We start from the raw sequence: 27034 nt of genomic DNA, 5'->3' as shown, positions 1-27034 counted from the left end.
CAGGGGAAGTTTACTGCAAAATCCCCATTTCCTATTGATCAGCTGGGACTTGGGAGGCAGAGAATAGACGGGGGTGGGGCCAGTGAGAAGTTTTACTACCGGTTCTCTGAACTATTCAAAATTTCCACTACCAGTTCTCCAGAACTGGTCAGAACCTGCTGTAACCTACATCTGATCTCAACATACTTTTAGGCTACCCAAGTTAAGATAGAAGATTATATAATGTGAAGCACTATCCATCTGAATGACTCCAGATTAGGCAAGTCTGTTTAACGTGTTTGTATCTTTATACCTGAAAACATGTGAACAATGAAGATTATAAATTAGGAGTTAGTGGGGAACTTAGATGTGGTTGAGCTACAATTCCTACCATAATCACCAGGAAAGAAAGATGCTGGGAGATAATTCAGCAACTCTTGCAGTGCTATATCCCGGGTATGAGAATCATAGTGTCAACAGCTTATAATCCTAAATTTCAATTCATTGTTTTGAACATTTCACGAAATGCTTTTGAGTATTTCAGAACAAGTACTGTGTCAATGCAGCTAACACAGTGGTTCTCAACCTTTATAGTGCTGCGACCCCTTTAATACAATTGCCCACGATGTGGTGACCCCTTTAATACAATTCCCCATGATGTGGCGACCCCAACCATAAAATTATTTTCGTTTTGAATTTATCACACCTGAAGCCAGATTAGGCTAGCGATTGGGAGTGATTGCAGTTGGCTTGAGTGGGAGATATCAGAGCAAAGATTTCTTTTTTAATTCATTGCGCCTGAAGCCGAATTCGGCTAGCGATTTGAAGAGCCTGCAGCTGGCTTGTGGAGTCAACCATTGGAGCGCGATTCTTCGACTCGCAAGTATACTTCCCATATTTCCGATGGTCTTAGGCGACCCCTGGCAAATCGTCATTCGACCCCCAACGGGGTCCCGACCCACAGGTTGAGAGCCATTGAGCTAACATGATTATGTGGACAGATGAAGTTGTAATGCCAAAACACTATGTGGTTCTACTGAATAGATAGGCTGTGTCCATCCCATTACTTTTCTGGAATCTACATGGAGAATGCTAGAAAATACAAAATTCTAGGATCTGTAACATCTGATTAAATAAAATAGAATTTCAGCATATATTAATTTTATTTAACATGTGCTAAGCACAGCTCAAGACCTTTATTACATAATAATATTATTACAAAATAACAATTTTGGAATTTAGAGAACGGATTGATTCCTAAGTGAGCAAGATACAGCATGGTAGTTCCACAGGAGAAAGCATTTTCTACAAGCAAACTGTTTTCAAAGCAAAAGACCATTTAAAAAATTACATGTGTTCATGTGCATTTATATTTACAAACATATATGTATACAAATCAAGTAAAGCAATAGAAACAACACAAATATTCATAATTCATCATTTCAGTGGCAAACAAGTCCATTCAAAGAAATACAGATTTACAACTGAATTAAGACAGCAGGTAAAATATGAACATGATTCAGGTTTTGCTGCTGAAAGCCTTAGTTGGTCCCTGACAAAACATAGCTATCTCGCTCTACCTTCCACTCACCTTACTGTAAGGTGGAGCAATTGATTATATGTATATTGCCAATGCAATAGCATTCAGGTAAAAAGAATCACTGCTTTTACTGTTCTCTAGATCACGGGTCTCCAACCTTGGCAACTTTAAGACTTGTGGACTTCAACTCCCAGAGTTCTGGGAATTCTGGGAATTGAAGTCCACAAGTCTTAAAGTTGCCAAGGTTGGAGACCCCTGCTCTAGATGCTAGTGGTTCACTGAGGAAAAAAGGGGCAATCTGGCACTTCACACTTTTACTACATTCAGGACTAGCCACACTAAAAAGAAGAGTACTGTTGATTTCTGCTGGCTGATGTCATGGAACAACAGGGCCAGTACTTCCAGACCCTTCCCTATGCCTCATAACTATCTCGCCCCTGCTATACCCATTAGCTGCCAGACCTATTGACTTGTATAGGCAGAGCAGGTGGAGGTTTATCAGTTTATTAGACAACTGAATTACTGAAGCAACTCTAGGTGGCTATTATAGGTAGTCCTCGATTTACAACAGTTCATTTAGTGACTGTTCGAAGTTACAACGGCACTGAAAAAAGTGACTTAGGACCATTTTTCCACACTTATAACCATTGCAGCATCTCTATGGTCATGTGATTTGCATTCAGATGATTGACACCTGGTTCATATTTATGACCGTTGCATTGTCTTGGGGTCATGAGATCACCTTTTGCGACCTTTCTGACAACCAAAGTCAATGGGGAAGCCAGATTCACTTTAACAACTGTGTTACTAACTTAACAACTGCAGTGATTCACTTAACAAATGTGGCAAGAAAATGGGGCAAAACTCACTTAACAAATGTCTCATTTAGCAACATAAATTTGGGGCTCAATGGTGGTCATACGTTAAGGGCTACGTATCGTGTTTCCCCCCAAAAAAGACCCTGCCTTATATTTTTTTGAACCCTGAAATAAGCGCTTGGCCTTATTGCCATGCACTCAAAAGCCCGATTGGCTTTATTATCAGGAGATGTCTTATTTTGGGGGAAACAGGGTATATAGCTTTAGCTCCCAATCATGGTGAATAAGAACTGAACATGTACATGTGGGTCTGAAGTATTCATCATGGCAGGGCTGCTACCATTTTTTTAAAAAAAATATATTAAGCTTTTATTTTATAACATACAAAAATTCCAAATTCCATTGAACAGTGTGTTGTCTGGGTACAAATCATTTTAGAAAATAATAAAGTGTTTACAACAATATCCATTGCATTAATATAAATTCTAATATTATTAATAATAATCATATTTGTTTAACCAATTTAACATACCTTCCTTATATCACTGATCCTTCTATATAGTTCCCTGTTTCTAACTCCTGTTTTTGTCAGCTAACCATTGAAAAAAATAAGTCGCAAGTCAAAAAATATTCAGTTTCTTTCTTTTCTGCTTCCTCAGTACCAGACTTTGTTAAAAGGGCCTAATGGCAGGGGTGAAATTTGTCAGATGGTAACAAGGTCAGCCAATGAACAGGCATAGCAACTAAGTCAGCCAATTGGGAGCTGAGGCAGACTGGAGCCAGGGCGTATCTTAGTCTACGGCTTCTGAGTCTGTGCAGAGAATTGAAACTGAAACCATTGTGAACTTGTCTGCTGCTCTGCTGAAATGAAACTAACTGTTCTCTCCTGCCTTGGGTTTTTCTTGTAAGAAGAATCTATATTGGTATTGTACGTTTATCTTCATATATAAAGTTAATGAATACTGCTGCATCAGTCTCCCTATGTGTGCTTTCTAAATTTGATTTTTTGCAACAAACTGTCAAAATTCAGCAGGTTCTAACAGATTTTGGAGAACCAGTAGCAGAAATTTTGAGTAGTTCAGAGAACCACCAAATACCACCTCTGGCTGGCCCCACAGTAGGGTGGGAATGGAGATTTTGCAGTATCCTTCCCCTGGAGTGGGGTGAGAATGGAGATTTTGCAGTAACCTTCCCCTGCCACGCCCACCAAGCCATGCCTAGAGAACCACTAGGGAAACATTTTGAATTTCACCTCTGCCTTATTGGTAAACAGTTGCACAACTGATCTGGCAGGAAAGTAAATGCTTGGAGCTGACACAAAATGTATTGTAACTTAGAGCTTTTTGCATGGAAGTCACAACAGAAGCTGTCATCTTCTCCTTTTTGTATATTCACTGGGAAATCTGGATAGGATTTGGGCTAACTCTCGTGTTCAAGCCAAATAGAGCCTATACAATGGCTCTTCTTTCTATGGCAGAAGAGCAAGGATTCCAGAGCAAAGGGGTGCATCAGAAGATTTCCCAAGTATTTGAGCATCTTTGAATTCCCTATTAAAATACTATAGAAGACATACATGACTTTTATTTGCAGAAAGATTTTTGGTTTTTTTGAAAAGGATCTTCAGAATCTGGTATCTGATGCAGATATTTGATATACACATGCACATATATACAAGCAAATATGTACAAACATACTAACTAAACCCCATTCATTAACTGGAGCTGGCGTCCTACGCAAACCAATGTCATCTTCCACAAACTTTAATCAGCAATAAATTAGTCTTTATCACTGAAAATGAGGTTCCAGGTAAAACCATAATTTTACTTAATCTCTTATCTTTTTTTTTCATGAAGTAAGCAAATTATGCTTTGTGGATAAACTGGCAGCAGATTTTTTCCTTTGATTATCTGATGAAAAGGAAATACGGAAAATTTCCATGGTTGTCATTGATGGTGCTGAACTAGGTCTTCGAAGAACTCTGCCAAAGTAGACTTCCTTGCATTTCCTTCGGAAATGTTTGCCTACAATGACATAGACTATTGGATTAAGACAACTGTTGATGAAACCGCAACCAGCAGCAATCTGGCTAGCCACAACAAGGCCTTGATCTACAGCACAACCAGAAATGATACCTATTTGAAATAACACATCTATGAATGTGGTGGTCTGGAATGGAAGCCAACAGATGATAAACAGGAGGAGGACTGCAAAAACCAGTATGGTGGCTTTTTTCTCAGTCTGAATGGTTTTGATCTTTTGAAAGTCACGGTTTTGTAAAGCTTGAATGATTTGAACAGAACAGTAGGTAATGATACAGACTGGTATCAGAAAGCCCACTGTGTTTAGCAAAATGGCCGTGGTAATTGTCCACTGAAAAACAGAAGGATACTCCAAAACACAGGCCATACCCTCATATCCTTCCACATCCTTTAATGACCTGAATGCCAGAGCAGGAAAGCTAAGTAAAAGGGCAGAAACCCAAATCATAAAGCAGTTCCATTTGGCATACCTTGGCTGGCGCATGCGTCCCAGAGACATTGTTTTCACCAAGACCAAGTAGCGATCAATGCTCACCATGACCACAAAATAAATGCTTGAATATAAGTTGATAACAAGGAATGAGTTGATGATTTTGCAAAGGATGAGCCCAAATGGCCAATAGAAGTTGTTGGCTGTGTTGATAGCCCAGAAAGGCAACCCACAGAGCAACAGAAGGTCAGCTGCTGCTAAATTTGCCAGGTAAATTTCAGCCACAGTGGAGCGGCTCTTATGGAAGCACCAGACACTGAGAACAAATAAATTCCCCAGTGTTCCCACTACAGTAAGAAACCAGAGAAAGGCAGGCAGGATACGTAACAACCATTGCCAGTCTTCTGGCCAAGGGCAGCTGGTGGAAGGTGTTGTACTCCAGCTGATTGTACCATTAGGAAAGGCTGTACCATGCTCAGCCATGATAGTCGTTGCTTCAATGCTAAAAAATAAAAAAAAGGATTATTGTTCAGAAATATTATTCAGTGCAATATTTAAAAATCAAATCTTAAATAAAAACTAAGGATGGAATTCAGTTCTATTAGAAGAAATTGGGGCAAGTAAAACAATTAAATGTCCCAGGAACTTAGACTTACAACTTAGAATAACTTTATTGTCACTTTAAATGTACACTAATTGGCATACATTAAAATAGTGTTTTGTTGCATACGGCTCTCAAAGGGTCACCACCTCCAATATATGCTACATAAACATGACAAGATAAACAAACACAAAATTATGCATATACCCACATACCCACATATATTATATGATGCAGAGAAACAATACAGTCTGGTACGGATATTTTTATTTATAGAATTTATAGAATTTTATTGGCCAAGTGTGATTGGACACACAAGGAATTTGTCTTGGTGCATATGCTCTCAGTGTACATAAAAGAAAAGATACGTTCATCAAGGTACAACAATATATATATATATATATATATACATGTACATGGCGAGAAAAACGAATCTTGTGCATTTACGAGACAGATGGCAACACTGCAAGATGCTAAAGAAAATATTACAGACAAGTGTTCTTGCTAATAGCAATTCCTACTGTGATAGTATATCAGTGAAGCCAAAGGTACAATGTAGATGTAGGCTGAAAGTAAAAAATCATCCTAGCCACCCGCAGAACCTCAGTAACACTAACATAACGTTGTGTTTGGCTGCTCCAAGTTATTGCTGAGACTTTATTATTGACTCTCCTTTAGTCAGCTTGTTCATTCAGTGGTGAAATCTGAACCAGTTTCCTGCCAGTTTGCTAGCTAGCTGCATATGTGTGCTGTGCGTCAAGCGTGCGCTGCATGCGCGCAATTGTCCAAACCTTTTTTTTACTTTTTTAAAGCATTTTTTTACTACCTATTCAAAAAAAAAAGTAAAAAGTAAAAAAAAAGCTTAAAAAGTAAAAAAAAAAAAGTTCCGATAATCAGCTGAGCGACGCACAATCGTTGGAACTTTATTTTTACTTTTTAAAACATTTTTAACTACCGGTTCTGGAGAACCGGTAGTAAAAAATGCTTTAAAAGTAAAAAAAAAAGTTCTGACGACCGCACATCGCTCAGCTGATCGTTGGAACTTTTTTTTTTACATTTTTTACTACCGGTTCCGCGAACCGATAGCATTTTTTATTACCGATTCAGGCAAACCAGCCCGAACCGGTAGCACTTTACCCCGTGTTCATTTCAAGCTTAATGTCTGTTGCTAGGTTGTTTTGAAGAGAAACTTAAGAATTGCCAGGTGCTTCAAAATTGACAAAATCTTGCTGAATGGCTGAATAAATTGGGGGTGTCGTGTAGACATTTGCAGTCACCCTGGGAGTATTTATGTCAGAGGTGTCCTACCTTGGCAACTTTAAGACTTGTGGACTTCAACTCCCAGAATTCCCCTGCAATCATGGGTCTTAAAATTGCCAAGGTTGGACATCCTGGTCTATATCATCATAAAGAAATTATTTTTGAAGATAAGTACAAGATTATTTACGCGTTTGTATTTTCATATGCACATATATACCACTATTACATTTTGGGGTAGTCATGCAATTTTTGGACGTAGTTTAGTATTCTTTCAAAAGACCACAGGACTCATATTCAGATATAGCTTGACAGGTATGTTGTATGGAGGAAGGATTGAATAAAGTAGGAGTACTGGAAATGTTCCCTTCTGCTTCACCCTCTTCTCTATCCCAATTAATGGAATCTGTTAGCTGGGCAACTTAACTGATGAATAAACATACTATTCTCTGTGTATGATTACATTTGCCTGCCCCACATTACAGACAATGATTAGTTTCCAGCTAGTTGGGGGAAGGCGGAGGGGTGAAAGCTAGGGAATAATCTGTTAGTCACTTTTCATAAGTTGTCCTGATTTAATGATAGTCTGTTTTTAATTTGATGAAATAAGGCTGGATAATTGGCTAGGATATTTCATGCAGATGTACTTTCAGGGACTGGTGAATAGCATATGCACCAAGACAAATTCCTTGTGTGTCCAATCACACTTGGCCAATAAAAAAATCTATTCTATTCTATTCTATTCTATTCTATTCTATTCTATTCTATTCTATTCTATTCTATTCTATTCTACTCTACTCTACTCTACTCTATTCTACTCTACAGTGGTCAGTGTAACCTATTTGGGAATGTGTTAACTTGGTTCAAGCATTGTGAATTGGTAGTTAAAGACTTATAAGGAGAAAATGGATATTGTGTCCAGCCATAAAAAAAAGGTGCAGAATACTGCTTTATAGTCTGACTTGCCTTGTTCTGGGGAACATAAACCAGAGATATACCTCTCATATAATGTGTTATTTGTGGAGTGAAGGAGAGAGATTTTGAATTGAAACTATCCCAGCTGCTATAAACCGATGGGGGGTGGGAGGTATTTTAGGGTGCTTGTTTGACTTATATGGTAAATTCTTGGTTTTACATGTTGCATAATTAATGAAAGGGGTTATTTTTCTAAATGTTTAAATTAGTTGAATGGAAATATTTATCTAGAGAAAATAAGTCTCGTAAAATGCACTTAAAACATGCTTCACTGTTACTTTACTTCAATGAATCTTAGATTATCTATATCTATAGTTATAGATAGATACTATAGATATATAGATGTAGAGATCTCAACACCATATCTCTCATGTATGTGGTGCTGAGTTACTCCAAGGTAGCATGGATGGGACTGAAGTCTTAGCTTGAAATCTGAACTCAGTGAGACTTATTTTGCTGTAGATACAAATAAAAAAAATATTACCATGTGGTAAAATCCTACAGGACTTCAGCTGGCCATACCCTCTGTAAGAATGTTCCATTCCATGCCCACCTAATCATGCAGCATCTGTGCACCAATGGAAGATTATGAAGAGGCTTAGATAAAGCCCACATTTTGAAGAACTGCAGAAAAACAAATGAGGTGACCTAGTAAGAACTGGAACATGGGTTATAATATAGAATCTGGGTTTATCAGTTGAGGAAAAGTGACAGATAGATTGAGAAGGAGAAAGGAGTTAAGCATCCTTGACAAGGATAAAATTCCAACCCTGAGCAAATGCATAACCCTGCAATGTTTCATGGCAAATTCTACTAGTAAGTGACATTGTATAAGGAGGACAACTTTGGGGATTTATATATTATTGCGGGAAGCCATTCTTTCTCATATATTTATAGCCACAGAACAATAGAAAAGGAAATGGAGATCATGGTTGGATTTCCTGCCACTATTGCTGCATAATAATATTTTGACTTCACACAAAATATTCAGATATATTGTAGAATCAAGGAAAGGGATTTTTCCCTAATTCAGTCTATCAAACTTTAACCTGCTGCAGAGCAGTACAAATTTTCCAATTGTGAAGCGATCATTTGGCCCTGTGTTAGGGAAACATATTTCAAGGAATTTTTCCTGGTTTATGGAAATTATACTCACATTTGTGAATTGGTAGCAAGGGTAAATGAATACTACCCCTAGTTTGTATTGATCACCAGGGAGCGATATCTGACTGGTGACTCATGGCTCATAGTAGGTACCGTTTGAGTTTGCAGCTCATAGAAAAATCTGTAGCTATGTATGCCTGATGATTCCAAATAGGTTAAAACATATTGCATACTGCCTCCTGGTGATCAATGTAATTTTTTTTAAAAAAAACCACCCAGGATATATATATTTATTTGATTATTTTTATCTCACCTTGATTATTTTTATAAATAACTCAGGGGAATGAACATAGATAACACTTTTTCCTCCTTCTATTTTCCCCACAACAACCCTATGAGGAGGGATGCACTGAAAGAAAGTGAGTAACCCAAGATTGCACAGCTGGCTTTTATTCCTAACGAGGACTAGAACTCAGTACTATGTAAAATGTCCTTCGCTACTCAGGGTTGTGAGGTGAGAATGGAAGAGAAGTTATGCAAAGTCTCCTCCATGAGGGCAAGATGTAACAGCTCCTTTTTCTGATATTTAGACCTTTAAAAAATGAAGGTGGATTGACTACTGCAGGGGTGTCAAACTCATGGTTCGTGGGCTGGATGTGTCACGTGTTGGCCATGCCGACCCCCAGTTTAGCAAAGTGGAAAAAAGTCACGATACATCATGTGACGACAATGTGACGCTACAAGTTTAACACCACTGGTATACTGTATCAATATCTAAATCATCCAGATTCCCTTGGTGAGATGGGTGGTGTCTAAATTTTATAAATGAAATAAACACCATCCTGAAGATAGAATCTGTTAATTATTTTGCGGTCAAAAGTCCATGCAAAAGGGCTGCTGGTGACCTAAGCCTCATATTGCACATGTAGTTTTGTGTTGTTCATTTATTGAGTGTACTTTTATTGGTCAATGACCAAAATGAAGTTCTGCCTGTTTGTCTACATTTTGTTTGAAGTACAGCATAATCTTCACTCCATTAGGGTGTTCTGGTTATCTCTTATTTTAGCTATTGTAGCAGAGGTGGGTTTCAGCAGGTTCTGACCAGTTCTGGACAACCGGTAGTGAAAATTTTGAGTAGTTCGGAGAACCGGTAGTAAAAATTCTGACTGGCCCCACCCTCATCTATTCTCTGCCTCCCAAGACCCAGCTGATGGGGAGGAAATGTGGATTTTGCAGTAACCTTCCCCTGGATTGGGGAGGGAATGGAGATTTTAAAGTATCCTTCCTTTGCCATGCCCACCAAGCCACGTCCACAGAACTGGTAGTAAAAAATTTTGAAACCTACCACTGTATTGTAGGGAAGTAATTGTGGGAAAATCCACATGACAGTTCAGTTAGAGAAAAATGGGTGCTAATGGTAGCTAACCAAACCTTTACTAATACCCACAGTAAAAAGGAAAAAAGATAAAAAGCTGCATGCTGGATTCTTATAATTCTAATTATAATGCTCAAGCACTTGGAATTCGCTACTCAATCATCCAGTAACCATGAAGAGCATTTCTGAGAGGATAAAGAAAATTATTTTGTCAAAATATATTTGGCAATGTTACCATTGTTATATTATGCTACTGTACATTTATGAATGCCCTAGGCTTGCCTTTTAAAATTAATTTTGTTTTACACAAATTATAATTTTCCAGAAAGTGATATCAAGTAGCGATTTCATTACTTTTGTTGCCTGTAACATTTGAGGTTATGTTCCCACCATGCAGCTGGGAAGAAGGATTGTACAGTATTCTGAAAGTGCTTGTCTGAAAGTGCTTGCGTGCCAGAGCAAGTGGAAAACAGCTCTGCAGGAAACAAAGGAAACGTCATTAAAGCACAATTCTATCCTGGTCAGTTTAAAATGGTTTCTTCAGGTTATTTCTAAGAAGAACTAAGTACATGGAAATCAACTTCCTGCCCAAGTGGATGTAGACTCAGCTTATTATAACCGAAATAGTTTTAGTTTAATTCTTCTGGGCACGCAATCTGCTTCCTTGCCTCAGAAATTTTTATTTTCAGTCACTAGCATTTTAGATTAATATGAGAAGCGTTTGTCCAATTTCCCATTCAGTGGTAGAGTAATTCTCATTTCAACTGATAGTTTTCCTCTGTCCAAGACTCAATAACAAAATCACAACTTTATCTGAGCCAAACTTTTTGAATTGCTGTAATCACTAAATAATTCTAATTTTAATAATTTTAATTCTACTTCTAATACTAAACATAGCTACATTTAACTTTATGTCATTAAAAAAATCACACACAAATAGAAATATATGAATAAACGTCAAAATCAATACAGTAATGATTTGAGAATGAAAAGGCCAGAATCTAAAGTAGACCAAGAATTTTAAAATTAATTACCCTTTTTATTTTATTTATAAATACCTAAATATATATGTGAACTTATATGATTTTTATAGCTACCCACCCCACACCAGTGATACTGAGTGGCTTCAAAAATTAAAGCACAGAAAGCCCATTACATATAAACTGTGGTACCAGTGGTAGGATTCAATTTTTTTTACTACTGATTCTGTGGGTGTGGTTTGGTGGGCATGGCAGGGGAAGGATACTGTAAAATGTCCATTCCCCCTCCAATCCAGGGAAGGTTACTGCAAAATCCCCATTTCCTCCCCATCAGCTGGGTCTTGGGAGGCAGAGAATAGATGAGGGTGGGGCCAGTCAGAATTTTTACTACCGGTTCTCCAAACTACTCAAAATTTCCACTACTGGTTCTCCAGAACTGGTCAGAACCTGCTGAATAACACCTCTGTGTGGTACCCAAGGATAAACTATAATCATAACAGAAAAATTCTGGTATCTTGACTTGCCAATGAAACTGGTGGCAATGGAAGGTACCAGTTCAGGGATATAACAAATCTGAAAGGGCAGTTATATACAATACACTTGGACATAATAGAGGAAATGCCAATAATTCTTTCCCTAATGTTCATCTTTGTTTAATATTTCAATCCATTTCTGCTTATTGGGTGCTAAAGGAAGCTAGTTTATATTAGAGATGGATTATGTTTTAAAATTGGCTCTTTTTCTTTGCAGGGGGAGGCCATGCAATTCTAAATCTCAGTTTATCACTTGTGCAACATATGGAAGAGTAGGAGGAACATCTCCTGTTGATGAAAGGTTTTTTACATAATGCATTAATTCAAGTTTAGAATTTGCTGTGATGAGAAGTGGTGCTGGTTTCAAAACAAGGTTTGTCCAATACATGAAAATCTTGGAGATCAGTGGCTATTAGTCTTGATGCCTTTGAATGAAACGTCTGCAAAAAAGAAGCAAGCTCAGAGAGCATCAAAACCAGAAAACAGAATAACAGAGTTGGAAGGGACCTTGGAGGTCTTCTAGTCCAACCTCCGGTTTAGGAAGGAAATCCTATACCACTTTAGACAAATAGTTATCCAATCTCTTCTTAAAAACTTCCAGTGTTGGAGCATTTACAACTTCTGGAGGCAAGTTGTTCCATTGATTAATTGTTCTAACCGTCAGAAAACTTCTTCTTAGTTCTAGGTTGCTTCTCTCCAGGGGTGAAATCTAAAAATTTTCCCTACCGGTTCTGTGGGCATGGCTTAATTGGTGGGCGTGGCTTGGTGGTCAGATGAGTTGGGAGGCAATAACAATAAATAATAAAAATAATAAACAAAGTATACAAAACAATAAGAGGTACCAAAAACCAACTTTCACACTTTACACGCAAACAATACAACACAACTGACTCACACACAATGTAAAAGCAGCTGCACTTCACACTTCACGCACTTCACACAACCACAAAAAGCTCAAAAACCAACTTTCACACTTTACACACACACAACACAACACAACTCAACTGACACACACACACACACACACACACACAAAATGCCACATACAGCTTTGTGAGATTTTGTGTGTTTGTGTAGTTAGAGTGAAACACTACAGAAACACATCAAATCTCAGAAAGCTGTACAAATATTTTATTTTATTTTATTTTATTTTTATTTTTAGATCAGGGGTCTCCAACCTTAGTAACTTGGTTTGTGGACTTCAATTCCCAGAGTTTCTCAGCCAGCAAAGCAGTTGCTGACTGAGCAGATGGATTTCAGGCAGGCAGTTGCTACTGATGCAATTGATTTAAAGCATGGCTTTTGCAGCCGGAAAGGAACAAATTAGGTAAGTGCTTTATCGGAGCCGAGAATCTCTTAAAAGGAGGTTTTCTACAAGCTCTTAGGCTGAAGAGCTTGTAGAAAACATGTGGTTTTTTTTTACTTTTAAAGGCATGTTTTCAGCTGAAGAAAAACTGATTTTAAAAGTAAAAAAACAAACAAACCCTCATAGCTCAGCTCAGCAGAGGCAGGGGGTGGGGTCAGGGATTTTTGCTACCAGTCCTCCGAACCACCCGCCACGGTCGCTACCGGATCGGGCGAGCCGGTCCTAACCGGGAGCATTTCACCCCGCTTCTCTCCTTGATTAGTTTCCATCCATTGCTTCTTGTTCTGCCCTCAGGTGCTATGGAGAATAGCTTGACTCCCTCTTCCTTGTGGCAGCCCCATAGATATTGGAACACTGCTATCATGTCACCACAGTCCTTTTTTTCATTAAGCTAGACATACCCAGTTCCTGGAACTGTTCTTCATATGTTTTAGCTCCAGTCCCCTAATCATTTTGTTGCTCTTCTCTGTACTGTTTCTAGAGCCTCCCCATTTCAACCCTGAGGTTGAACCCCTCCTTTCAACCCTGAGCTAGAAATAGTCTCCTTTATTGGTAGCCTTGATGCCTTTGAAGGCCATCTGCAGAGATATTAGTGGTCTTCCTTGTGCAATTGGTTTGGCCAACTGTGAAAACAGAATACTACAACAGAAGGGACAGTGGCCCAATCCGATAAAGGAATTGTTTTTTGGTAAAACAGAAATCAAAAGCTAATAAATTATTTCTACAGGAAATTCAAAAGAGAGCAAAGAAACTTTACATTTCCCAGTTGCAGGGTGTGTCTTTTCTTAGAAAGAATAAGGTTTGTGGCATAAAATCAAAACAAATAACTTTTTATTATTATTTTTGCCCTGAGTCACAAAGTCCCATAGAACCCCCCAGGATGCTAATTCTCTAATCCCATCACTATCATAGTTGGCTGTAGGAGCTCAGCTGGCAGAATCTTTTACAAAAATTATGTTTTTGTTCTTTCATGTCCTGCATTTGTCAGAATAAATAAAGGATTACTCTTCAAACTACAGTAGCATCATAAACTCACCCTGTTCCAGTTTTCCTCACCCGACTGTGGCCATTGATGATATTACAATGCTCACTGGACTATTTTGGGGCTAACGACAACCTTAGAATTGCCTTGAAGACTTTAAAAAAAACACAAAAAACTTCTGCAAAGCATAAGGCTCACTGAGCATAAAGAATATCTGAACCACACAATTCACATTTAAGCCATCCTCAGCATGATATAAACCCAAAAAGAATGTAATTTATTTTCAATCCACAATTCTAACATGACATTTTGGCACATGTTTGAATACATCTTTATTGGACTGGTAAGGATAATTTCTGGGAGTGGTTCTGAATCTTTGATATATGTTTGATATGAAGCTATTATCAAATGATTGATATGAAATCAGAATGTTTACATGTATATTGTAAACATTTCCCTCCTCCCCGTTGACTAGCCCATAAATTGAGTTACAAAAGGGCTTAATTGATATATACTATATAATAATTTCAAAATAAAATTGTAAAAGGGCTATTAAAAAATAATTCTAAGTTTTAGCTGAAACTGTCTTCCTATTGATTATATGCCAATCATAAAAGCTTTCTCATTCTCTTTCAAAGAGTTGCCGGTAAAATAACAATAACAAAGCACCCTATTTAGTTTTGCAGAGACTCACAAAGAAAATAAAGCTTATCTATTTCAGTTCTTTTTGTCAACTGCAAGGTTCTTTGTTACTCATAGAAATTTATTTATTTATTTATTCTGTCACAACAATATATATAAGCATCACATAAAAAGATTATATAGTATGTAAACATATATATGAGATAATATAAGGAAGTATAAGCATATATATATATATAAGAAGAAAAAAAGAAAAGAAAGAAACAAGCAAACAATAGGACAGGAACGGTGCAAAACTATGTATTTCATCAACTGGAATTGTGTAGCGACCATGATCAATTTATTTATTTATTTATTTATTTATTTTGTTACAACAATATATAAGTATCATACAAAAAGATTATATAGTATATAAACATATATATGAGTAAATATTAGGAAGTATAAGCATATATATATATATATAAGAAGAAGAAAAAGAAAAACAATAGGAGAGGAATGGTAGGCACGTTTGTGCTCTTATGCAGGCCCCTTATAATCCTTTTAGGAATGGGGTGAGGTCAATAGTAGAAAGCTTTTGTTTAAAGCTTTTGGGATTATGGGAAGAGACCACAGAGTCAGGTAATGTGTTCCAAGCACTGATAACTCTGTTACAGAAGTCATATTTTCTGCAATCTAGATTAAAGCAGTTAACATTAAGTTTGAATCTATTGGTTGCTCTTGTATTATTGCAACTGAAGTTGAAGTAGTCTTTAACAGGAAGGACATTACAATAGATGATTCTATGAGTTAAACTTAGGTCTTGTCGAAGGCGACGGAGTTCTAAGTTTTCTAAGCCTAGGATTTCAAGTCAGGTGGGATAAGGTATTTTGTTGTGTTCAGAGGAATGGAGAACTCTTCTTGTAAAATATTTCTGGACACGTTCAATTGTATTGATGTCAGAAATGTGGTGTGGGTTCCAGACAGGCGAGCTGTATTCAAGAATTGGCCTAGCAAATGTTTTATATCCTCTGGTTAGTAGTGTAGTGTTTTTGGAAAAGAAGCTACGCAAAATTAGGTTTACAACATAGCCTTTTTTGCTATGTAGTTGCAGTGGGCTTTAGCATTTAGGTCATTTGATATGAAAACTCCAAGGTCTTTGACAGGGTGGGCATCATCTGTAAGGTAATGTCCATCAAGCATGTACTTAGTGTTTGGGTTCTTTTTTCCAATATGTAAGACTGAGCATTTCCTGGTTGAGATTTGGAGTTGCTAAGTTTTAGACCAAGCGGTTAGATGATCAAGGTCTTTTTGAATGGTAGATGTATTGTCGGTACATCTACCATTCATATTGATGTACAATCTGATAGGGTTAAAAACAAGCTTGAGTTTTCTTTTCCAATTATTTCTCTAGACGAGTTGGTATTTCTTTTCTTGTTTTCTAGCAATTGGATCAGGCTAGCTTAATTCATTCATTCTTTTCATGAATCAAGACCATTTCTGAGCATTTATATCTCAGAGGACCTTTCATGGACTATGAATGTTAACATGCTTGTGAAGAAGGCACAGAAGAGGCTGTACCTTCTGAGAATGCTCAGGAAGATAAATCTATCTCAGCATCTACTTCTGTCCTACTATGGTAGCACCATTGAGAGTATCCTGACATACGGCATTCTTGCATGGTATGGGAGCAGCTTTGCAGTGGACATAAAAGCTCTACAGAGAATCATTAAAACTGCCCAGAATATCATCGGGCTCCAGCTACCAGCCCTGAATGACATCTTAGCATCTTGCTGTTTCAGGAAGTTGCATAACGTTCTCAGAGACTCTTCCTATCCTGCTTACAATCTTTTTGGATTGTTGCCTTCTGGCAGAAGATAGAGAACAATTAAAACTTGGATCACACGTTTTCTGAATAGTTTTTATCCCAGAGCTATAACTGCACTCAACAATGAACTAAAGGGCCACCATCAGTGAGCTTTTGGACAGCATTACTTGGTCTGTTGTGTGGCTATTTTGGTGATTTTAGGGGTGGGGAATTTTTGGTGGGAGGGAGGGTGTCTGGGGATTGTCATGTGAGTTGGGTCTGGTTTCTGGGTGTTATGTGAATTTCGTTGTATGGGTATACTGTGTATACACATATAATGACAATAAACTTTTATTTTTTATTTTTATTTTTATTTTATTTTTTTTATTATTATTATTATTATTATTATTATTATTATTATTATTATTATTATTATTATTATTATTATTATTATTATTATTATTATTATTATTCTGCATTAGTAATTTTGCAAAAGGAGGAATTACTTGCAGTTCATGGAGATTTTATGATCTCCTTCATGTTACTAATGCAAAGAACTAAAATGACTACAGTGGATATGAGCATTTTTGCTTCATTCTAGTGAATGTGTTCTTTTTAAAAAGTGTCTTACACCTTGATATTATTCTGCAGGGAATATTGCCCCAAAATACCTAGTAAACAATATACTAGAAGAACTGTATATGTCAGCTTCAGTGAAGGAGGATTATGAATTACGAAGTGTATTAGTAAGTCTCTAATGACCTAAAGAGCAGAAGTGCAGCAACCTGGTTGCATTTTTCTTGACTCCAGGTTACTAGATTACATCTGTGATATGTAGGATGAAAGTATTAGTAACTGGATTCACATATACACCAAGTCAAAATGTTTACGTTATGTACTTGTACTATATTTTATTTCTTTACTAAGAGGGAAGTTTGAATGAGTTCAGAAGATTTCCTTCTTAGTAAACAGGCAATTGGACTGTAGCCCAACCCAATCTTCAGTATTTTCTACATCAAGGCCCTTGCATTAAGAAAGGCAAGCACGTGGTAGACTCTGCATGTTATAGACTACAAATCCCACAGTCCTTTGCCCTGATGAACACCGATGAGAGCTGAAGTCCAACTCATCAGGGGGAACCAAACCATTTTGTCAGAGTGTGCACAGTGTGACTTCTATTTTGAGGCAACCCAGGAGCAAAATACAGTTCCCTGCTGTAGGGAAATTGAGATTGGCTGTTCCTAGTATACAGTATTATCCTTTTCATAATAGTGGCTTCATCTAGCAATTTCCATTTCATTTTTTTTAATGAAGGACAACTTTTTAATTCTGTTGCTAATGTATTCTTCTTTCATCTCTCTGGTTTTCTTCTCTTTCCCTTATTTTTTTTTAATCAAAACACTAAAAAGATCATCAAGTTACAAATAAATCTCATCTTGACTGACGACCTGACCTCTGCTTAGAGGTTCTGACCAGCAAGCTTACTGTCATCAACATAAATAAAATCCCTCTACAACTGCTTGCACCATTACCACCCCTCCCTCCCCAAAAAAAGAATTTTGACTTAATGAGCAATACTTAGATTTTAACAACCTTCCTCAGCTTATAGTTGTCCCGGCATGTTAAAATGTGTTTCCCATAGTTTCCACCCATCAGGGCTGTAGTGCATTTTATTCAGTTGTGCTTCAAAATAGCCAAGCAAAATGAATATTCAAGCACATACAAAACAAAGCAATCCCGCTGTCTAGGAAAATTACAGCAGTTGATTTCCCTCCGTCTGGAGAGCACCAAGTTAGGAAACATTCGTTTATAATTTACAGCTTCTCTGTTTTTGGTTTTTGGTTTTTAAAAAAGTCTCACTGCATCCACTCTTGCTCCTCGGTGTGTTCCAGAGCTGTTGTGCCCAATGTTTCTTATATTCTTCTAATCTGCCTTATTGCAGTTCACTATAATCAAAACCAGACACACACACACACACACACACACACACACACACACACACACACACACACATCTGTTATCTATCAATGGTAAGTCTTTTTAGTTTGTGCTGGGACAAATAAATCTAAATAATCATTGTATTCAACAATAAAAATAGGGATTAGAGAACCAGCAAAAGTTTTAAAGAGGAGAAAGGAAGAACAATTGTAAGAAAGATTTAGGAAAGTTTTACATTTAACAATCTATTCAAAGAAAAACAAGACTACTCTACATACCCCATTCCAGCAGAAGCTTCAGGCTTTGGATGTTCACTCAAATTGTAGCTGCCTTTATGAATCACTTTCTGCTGCTGCTGTTGCTTTTTTGGAAAGAATTGAAACAGCTCCTCCCACCGTAGATTAAACTAATTTATGTTTCTATCTACACCCAACTTTTCTAGTGTTCTCAAAGTAGCTGCATTTGGCTTTATGAAATTGTGGGCTTTTGATGAGCAGCTGAGAATAAAATATAAACCATCCCCAGACACTGATAATTTCAGGAACACAGCACCTTTTTCTGGATGCAAATGTGAAGCTACTTTACATTTCATTAACCCAGCATTCTTAAATGGTTTGTGTTGTCTTCTTTTTTTATTTGTCAGTTGGTGATTCCCCCCCACCTTCCTTTTTTTGTATGGCACTTTGAGTCACATTGTTTGTGTTGGGTGCTCTCTAAATCAGGGATCTCCAACCTTGGCAACTTTAAGCCTGGAGGACTTCAACTCCCAGAACTCCCAGGGGATTCTTGGAATTGAAGTCCCCAGGCTTAATGTTGCCAAGGTTGGAGACCCCTGCTCTAAATGCTTCAATAAATAGTCTGCTTCTGCTCTTCAGTTATTCCTGTTCAGTCTTACATTTGTAATAGAATTGATAAACATGAATGACAATTTGAGATTATGTCACAATGTAACACCTGGAGGAAGTGTATGTATTAAAGGGACACCAGGGATTGTAAAATTATATGGGTTGGTTGGAGATTAGAGTGGAAGAAGGGAAAATAATACTTTACTGGAGAGTTTTGGGACTGTGTCTGGTCTGTGTCTGGTTGGAGGCAGGGATGAAATCCAGCAGGTTCTGACAGGAGAAGAGAACTGTTCTGGAGAACTGGTAGCGGAAATTTTGAGCAGTTTGGAGAACCGGCAAATACCACCTCTGGCTGGCCCAGAGTGGGGTGGGAATGGAGATTTTGCAATATCTTCCCCCAGGAATGGGGATTTTGCAGTATCCTTCACCTGCCACGCCCACCAAGCCACACCACGCCCACCAAGCCACACCCACAGAACCGGTAGAAAAAAAAATTGGATTTCATCATTGGTTGGAGGGTATGGTCAGCTGTTATAGGTAAGTGTCAATACTGCTCCACAAGCTGCATTGTTTACTTCTGGGTGCAAGTCATGATAATAGTTATCATACACAGAGCCCTATATGGCATAAAACTTAATAAGTTGAAGGATCATCTATCTCTCATAGTTTCTCACCAGGATCTCATTGAGTAAGCAGTGCCCTCTAGTGGTACCCATGAATGTGCCTTCTCTGCCACAGCACCAGCCGTCTGGAGCAGATATTGCCAAGAGATTCAAACTACCCCATGGTTTGCCTGCCTTTAGACAAGCTCTGAAACTTGGCTCTTTCTCTAGTCCTTGGAGTAGGGTGAGAGTTGGGTCTCTTTAAGTTATGTGTTGTAAGGAAAACAGGGTTTGTATTCTTCTCTCCGGGTAACTATTATCTTTCTTGATATTGTGATGTTTCTTCCTTTTAAACTTGTCAGGGCCTCAGAAATGTGTTTTGTAAAAAAATAAACGATAGGATTTTTTGGGGGTGGGGATATAAGACTTCTCCAAATAGCAGTTTTTGACTGGCTTAATGACTACTGGCCTTTTACAAACAACACATCTAACCAAATCAAATGACTTCGTTTTTTCTGGAAATTAACAGTCGCCATTTAGCAAACAGAATCTCCACCTAAGCTCCACTACCAGGAGTTGCTTACGCCCCACAAAGCTTTATATTGAGAGAGAACTGGCAAACCTGACTAGTTTTTTTCTCAAATGGGCAGATAGGCTCTTATAGACAGGAGGGTTATTTGGTGTGGAGAAATTCTCTTCTGGTAGATTTCAGCAATCAGGTCTGTAATAGTGAGCCCTAAATTTTTAGCCATTCTTTCTTTTGGTGTCCTTCAACAACATTGACCAGATTTAGCTGTTCCCATACCATGATTGACTGGGTAAATTTAATTTAATCCTATATATGACTACATTGGTTTCTGGGTAAATTTGACCCCCTGGTTTAGTTGACTGATGAGTATAACTGTGTTTTGCTACAACACCCTCATTAACCTAAGGGAACAGGGTTATTATGAGGTGGGCATCAATTTCAATGTTAAAATGCCACATGATGGCATAAATGGCACATTTGGCATAAGTGGCACATGATGTATGGACATGCAATGATAAACAGTAGGATAGGAAGTCTCCTTGCTCTTTGAAAGATTTCTCTATTGAAAGAAGTTCTCCCAGTTTATCACCATTTGCCAGTAACTGTGTCTTGCATTATGCCAGTGATCTTTGCACAAAGCTTCTGATATTTCTAGCGATTCCTATTATTTATAAGTATTTGAATTATCCAGTCATGTGGCAAAGAGTCCAGTGTCTTCTTGTAATCATTCCAGGCTACATTCAAGTTGATCTTCCGTGTCTTACGGTCCTCCAAAAGCATCTTGTTAATTAGGAGCTGATATTTTGTCCCTCTGCTATTTGTGCCGTTTCCTTTCTGCACAGATTTTGAACTAGATGCTATTGTACTGCATTGGCTATCACACCAGTTAGCAATTTTAAAGTTGTTGGTAAGCAGGTAATTAGCCTGTAGTTGTCTGGTGCTGCCCTTTTCATTGGATCTTTCATTATCATTTGGCTTTTGCCAGATGTTAACCAATCTTCAGTTTCACCTCCTTAAAATTTGTGGTTAAATTGCTTGGTGATGAGTGGGTGCAGGCTTGTCAGACACTGCAACCAAAATCTAAGCAGTTCATATTCACTATATTCATTTTAGTGCTGATCAATTCTTGATCTTCCTTGCCTTTCCCCCTGTCAGGATTCCAAGGAATACCCCCAACGTAATAAAGCTCTGAGGCTTGAGGTTCCTCAAAGTTCCAATTTATAAGAGATGTCATGTTGGCACAGCTGGGAAAACCCAAAACTGAAAGCTTCCAGGTTTTTCACACCCAGTTGACAGTTCACATCCCTGCCCCACACCCACAAGTTCACACCCACAACATTGTCCAATCAACTCTTCACACTCAATTGGATACAATCTTCAGGCAGTCTACATCAGACACAGGCAAAAGTCCTTGAATACGGAATGTTATGACTAACTTTCTATCGCTCCAACAATAAGCCCCACCCAACTTCCCCAGCTAAAATATGTGGCAGTTAAGAAGCAAAAAGAAAATTGTCTTCCAAAACTGACACCCCCCACCATTTCTACTGTTATTACAAATTCTTTCATTTTTTTATTCTTATCCATCTCCTTTAACTAAACTGTGTTCTTGTTGTATTTCTTTGGGCTATCCTATATATGTGTCCAAAATTGCACTGTTTCTTCCTTGTCAGGTGTTGACTGATTCACTTCAGTCTCTCCACTAATGGATTGGTAGAAACATTTCTGGTGGATTGAAATGGGAGAATATGCCTATAATTTGCAATTTAAGCTTTGTATCTGCTGATTTCCTTGGATATAGCTGTTATTTGCTGCTTTACTATCTCCAGTGCTTCCTTGATCTTCCTTGTTTTTTAGTGATATTTTTTGACCAGGGGTATTGTTTGATCTTCTTGTTCTTGAACTTTTTTTTTCATCTGTTCTAGCTTGCTTACATCTGATCTTAGCCAATTGACCTTATTTTCCAGTCTAATCCTCCATTTTGGTGGTGTACTGTTTGGTTTTTTTTTCTTCTTTGTTGACTTTGCATCCAAGGTGCCTCTGGTGGCTCAGCAGACTAAGTCTGTCTGTTATTAACACAGCTGCTTGCAATTACTGCAAGTTCAAGTCCCACCAGGCCCAAAGTTGACTCAGCCTTCCATCCTTTATAAGGTAGGTAAAATGAGGACCCAGATTGTTGGGGGCAATAAAAGTTGACTTTGTATATAATATACAAATGGATGAAGACTATTGCTTAACACAGTGTAAGCTGCCCTGAGTCTTCGGAGAAGGGCGGGATATAAATTCAAATAATAATAAAAAAAAGGTACATGATTTACAATAATTGCTTCCCCCCCTTGCACTAAGTTGGTGCTTAAATTTGATATTACAGTGTTGACATCTTAGTATTTGTGCTAGTTTTTTGTTTCTTGTAACAAGCAACCTTATTCTGTTTCTTTTGTACTGTTTTAGATGCTCAGTTATTCTTTGTTTCAATTCTTCTGATTTCCAAAGGGAGGCCATTCCAGAGCACTACCACAGTACTGAAGCGACCATCTCACTTTGGCTCCCCAAATCTTGCAGAAGTGTGGAACCACCAGAAGGGTCAAGGAGATTCTGGTTGAGAAGATAGCAAAGCTGACTGGGGCATTCTGGAAGTTGAAGTTACCAAGACTGGAGACCCCTGCTCTAAAGGTTCTTATGTTGAAATGACAGAAATAAAATTCAGGCCTTTAGGGTTGTGGAAACCTCTGTTAAGAAGTCATAGGCATGCAGCTGAACATGTGATGATAATCACAATGTGATAACTGCTGCTTACTTAGTAAGTAAGTAAGATCATGTCTATTATGCTATTATGTCACCACTTATAGGTGACATAATAGCAGTAGTCCAATATCTAAGGGGCTGCCACAAAGAAGAGGGGGTCAACCTATGTAATCTACAAAGCATCTGAAGACAGGACAAGAAACAATGGATGGAAACTAATTGAGGAGAGAAGCAAACTAGAGCTAAGGAGAAATTTTGTAACTGTTAGAACAATTAATCAGTTGAACAACTTGCCTCCAGAAATTGTGGATTTTCCAACACTGGAAGTTTTAAAGAAGAAATTTGGATAACCATTTATCTGACATGGCATATGGTTTCCTTCCTGAGCAGAGGGTTGGATTAAAAGACTTCCAAAGTCCCTTCCAACTATGTTATTCTGTTGTTCTGTTACTCCATCGTGATGCATTCAGCAGCTGTTGATGATGGCTGGGAGATAAAAGAAAGGATAAGGGCTTATCTTTTCCAAGAAATTATGTAGTTGAAGCCCTGGAATTATGCAATGATGTAGCATTGCCTAGGACATGTTTTGACTACAACACATTTCATTGTTTGAGTTAATTTGGTTAACAGAACCCCTTTTACTTCCTGCTGCTCACTCAGTATTTTTAGAATAGAATAGAATAGAATTTTATTGGCCAAGTGTGATTGGACACACAAGGAATTTGTCTTGGTGCATACCATCTCAGTGTACATAAAAGAAAAGATACGTTCATCAAGGTACAACATTTACAACACAATTGATGATCAATATATCAATATAAATCATAAGGATTGCCAGCAACAAGTTATAGTCATACAGTCATAAGTGGAAAGAGATTGGTGATGGGAACTATGAAACGATTAATAGTAGTGCAGATTCAGTAAATAGTCTGACAGTGTTGAGGGAATTATTTGTTTAGCAGAGTGATGGCCTTCGGGAAAAAACTGTTCTTGTGTCTAGTTGTTCTGGTGTGCAGTGCTCTATAGCGTCGTTTTGAGGGTAGGAGTTGAAACAGTTTATGTCCAGGATGCGAGGGATCTGCAAATATTTTCACGGCTCTCTTCTTGATTCGTGCAGTATACAGGTCCTCAATGGAAGGCAAGTTGGTAGCAATTATTTTTTCTGCAGTTCTAATTATCCTCTGAAGTCTGTGTTTTTCTTGTTGGGTTGCAGAACCGAACCAGACAGTTATAGAGGTGCAAATGACAGACTCAATAATTCCTCTGTAGAACTGGATCAGCAGCTCCTTTTTTAAAAAGTCACAAAGCTTTTATTATAGATGGGGCCCAAATATTGCAAAAATAGGAAGCTCTTAGTTTGTCCATCAACTGGAAAAGATATTCCTCATTTCCTCCTTTTTTTGACTTACATGGTTGGCAGCAACATAAACCTTTCAAAATCAGGAAATTACTTCTGGGCATAGGAACCATAGATTTTTCTTCCTGTCACCAGCTCATTGCTCATATCTACGCCCCTACCCCCCTGGATAATTCTTATTTAGTGCATAATATTCTTATCTCTGGACAAATATTAGCAGCTGAAAAGCTTCTGAATACGTCGTGTTTCTCTGAAAATCAGCCAAAGGTATGACATACTTTCTGGATCCTACTGAAATATTTTTGTGAGCACTTTCTACTGGTTTTGAGATAGCAGCCTTTTCTGTTTTGGTTGTGGTTAGCTACCCAAGGAATGGTTTCTTTACAACCTGGATCTTCCATTTTTCCCTGAAAAGCTTTCCAGAAGTTTTGGGTTGGAAAGTATCAGTAAATCTGATGGATTATAGAGTTGTAGAGGGTTAGATTGTTGTAGTTGGTGAAATTTAAGGTCTCTTGGCCTTCATCCTGACACATGTCCAGATTTTAATAATGTGGAAAAATAGGATTGAGGCAACAGGTTTAGTTTCAGCTATGAAAAGTAATATTGAACCTCTACGAACAGTGTTTGGGACTGTCTCTCCTACTTCTAAAGACAATCTTTTTATGTATTTATAATTTTCTAAACTGCCCATTCCCCTCACAGAGCAACTCTGGGCAGTGTACAAATAATACATAAAAATTTAAAAACCATATAGTAAGTACTGCAATACAAATGCAGATTAAAACAAGAATAAAAAATTTATTCGTTCAACTGCTGCATGCATTTCTGTGGAGCCCAAGTGAGTCGGAAGAGTCGGTCTTCAGACATTTCCAGAAGGCCAGGAGAATGGGTGCCCTTTTTTGTGCCGGGGGTGGGGGTGGGGGTTATTTATTTATTTATTTAACTTCTATGTTGCCCTTCACAAGATGCCACAAAGTGGCTTTGGGTGAATGTTCCACAAGATGGAGGCAACCACAGCGAAGGCTCTCTTCTTGAATCTAACCAATCAAAATTCTTTAACTCAGGGGTCTCCAGGGGTCGCCAGCAAAGCTGGCTGAGGAACTCTAGGAGTTGAAGTCCACAAGTCTTAAAGGGACCAAGGTTGGAGACCCCTGCTTTAACTGACAGAACATACCTGGTAGCAGAAAATTAGAGTAGTTCAGAGAACCAGCAAATACCACCTCTGGCTGGCCCCAGGTGGGGTGGAAATGGGGATTTTACAATATCCTGCCCCCAGGAATGGGGAGGGAATGGGCATTTTGCAGTATCCTTCCCCTGCCATGCCCACCAAGTCACGCCCACTTAGCCAAGCCAAGCCAAGACAAGCCAAGACAAACCCACCAAGCCACAGCCACAGAACTGGTAGTAAAAAAATTGAATTTCACCACTGCATTGAGAGCTTTAAAGGTCATAACCAACATCTTGAATTGGACCTGGAAGCAAACTGGCATTCAATACAACTAGTGCAGCAGAGATGTTACTTGACTCATCCTTGGAAAATCCAGGATTCCTTTTGTGGAGGCATTCTGTGCCATAGTTTTCTCCTCAAGCACTCAAGCCCCAGTTCAGGTGAACTGGTAGCAGCAGCAGACTCTGCCCACTCTCCCGGACATCATCAAATATTGCTCTGCGCATGCATGAGCGAACCGGTAGCAAAGGTAAGTGAAACCCACTACTGAGTCAGTCTAGTTTGGAGGTTACATTAGATTTCCACCCCCAGTTTCTAAGACAGAGCCAGGATTTGCCTACCAAATAACAGCAAAAATACTATGTGCTATGTGCTTCACTGACTTGTAAAAGTAATGTATAATCCACCTCTTTGCATATATTTCTACACCCTCGATTCCATTTCCAATGAATATAGTTAGCTTTCAAGTTCAAAAAACAGAACACAGACAAAAATTCAAGTTCAGTACTGTCTAGGATGAAGGGCTTTTTAACAATAAGAAACTGACTTATTTTCAGGATTTACCTGAAATCCAAAGCTGTATATTTCTTCATTCAATGCTGGGAGCTAAGTGGCAAAATTGGATTAGGGAAAAGCAGAATCAAATGCCAGCTAACCATGAATCATGCAGGTATTTTGGGGCAGTCACTTCTTCAAGCCAGTCTGCCTTTACAGTTATTGTTGAGAGGTTAAAATTAGTCTGTGTAAACCCTCTTGCATTCTCTGGAGAAAAAAAAAAGAGAAAGAAACAGGAAGCTCTTATTGTTCTTATTAATGTATCAGGTCTAGCCACATTCACACATTACTGAAATCTCTCTTATCTTGGAACATAGGATATATTTGATCCAAGGACAGTTTTTTACTGACCAGAACATGGCTTAGAAAAGGAAAGCTCTAAAACAGGGATGTCCAAACTTGGCCTCTTGAAGAGTGGTGGACTTCAACTCCCAGAATTCCCCAGCTAGCAACTTGCTCATATTTATAGCTCATGCTAGCTGGGGAATTCTGGGAGTTGAAGTCCACCACTCTTCAAGGGGCCAAGTTTGGACACCCTTGCTCTAAAATATATATCAGTAAAAAGTGAGGTCAATAAGAAAAAAAACACCTTATTTTCTTATTTTCCAT

General features: G+C 38.2%; 1 protein-coding gene across 4 annotated transcripts; it reads right to left on the bottom strand.

Moving 5' to 3' along the window:
* Positions 1-1144: 1144 nt before the first annotated feature.
* BDKRB2 (bradykinin receptor B2) lies at positions 1145-26551 on the bottom strand. 4 transcript variants are annotated; one of them, XM_058162635.1, is made up of 3 exons: positions 26527-26551; positions 10473-10593; positions 1145-5308 (listed from the first exon to the last, which is right to left on the bottom strand). In XM_058162635.1, exons 1-3 carry the CDS (start codon positions 26534-26536, stop codon positions 4183-4185), a joined length of 1257 nt encoding a protein of 418 aa, XP_058018618.1. In that variant the 5' UTR covers positions 26537-26551; the 3' UTR covers positions 1145-4182. The 4 variants fall into 4 exon arrangements, with proteins under 4 accessions (XP_058018618.1, XP_058018620.1, XP_058018621.1 ...); XM_058162637.1 differs by lacking the exons at positions 10473-10593; positions 26527-26551 and adding exons at positions 8124-8263; positions 18624-18740; XM_058162638.1 differs by lacking the exon at positions 26527-26551 and adding an exon at positions 8124-8263 and having other exon boundaries at positions 10473-10488.
* Between the last annotated feature and the right edge of the window lie 483 nt (positions 26552-27034).

Source organism: Ahaetulla prasina, chromosome 1 (assembly GCF_028640845.1).
Source record: "Ahaetulla prasina isolate Xishuangbanna chromosome 1, ASM2864084v1, whole genome shotgun sequence".
In the NCBI taxonomy this organism is placed as follows: domain Eukaryota; kingdom Metazoa; phylum Chordata; class Lepidosauria; order Squamata; family Colubridae; genus Ahaetulla; species Ahaetulla prasina.
This window is presented reverse-complemented; position numbering and strand designations above follow the sequence as displayed.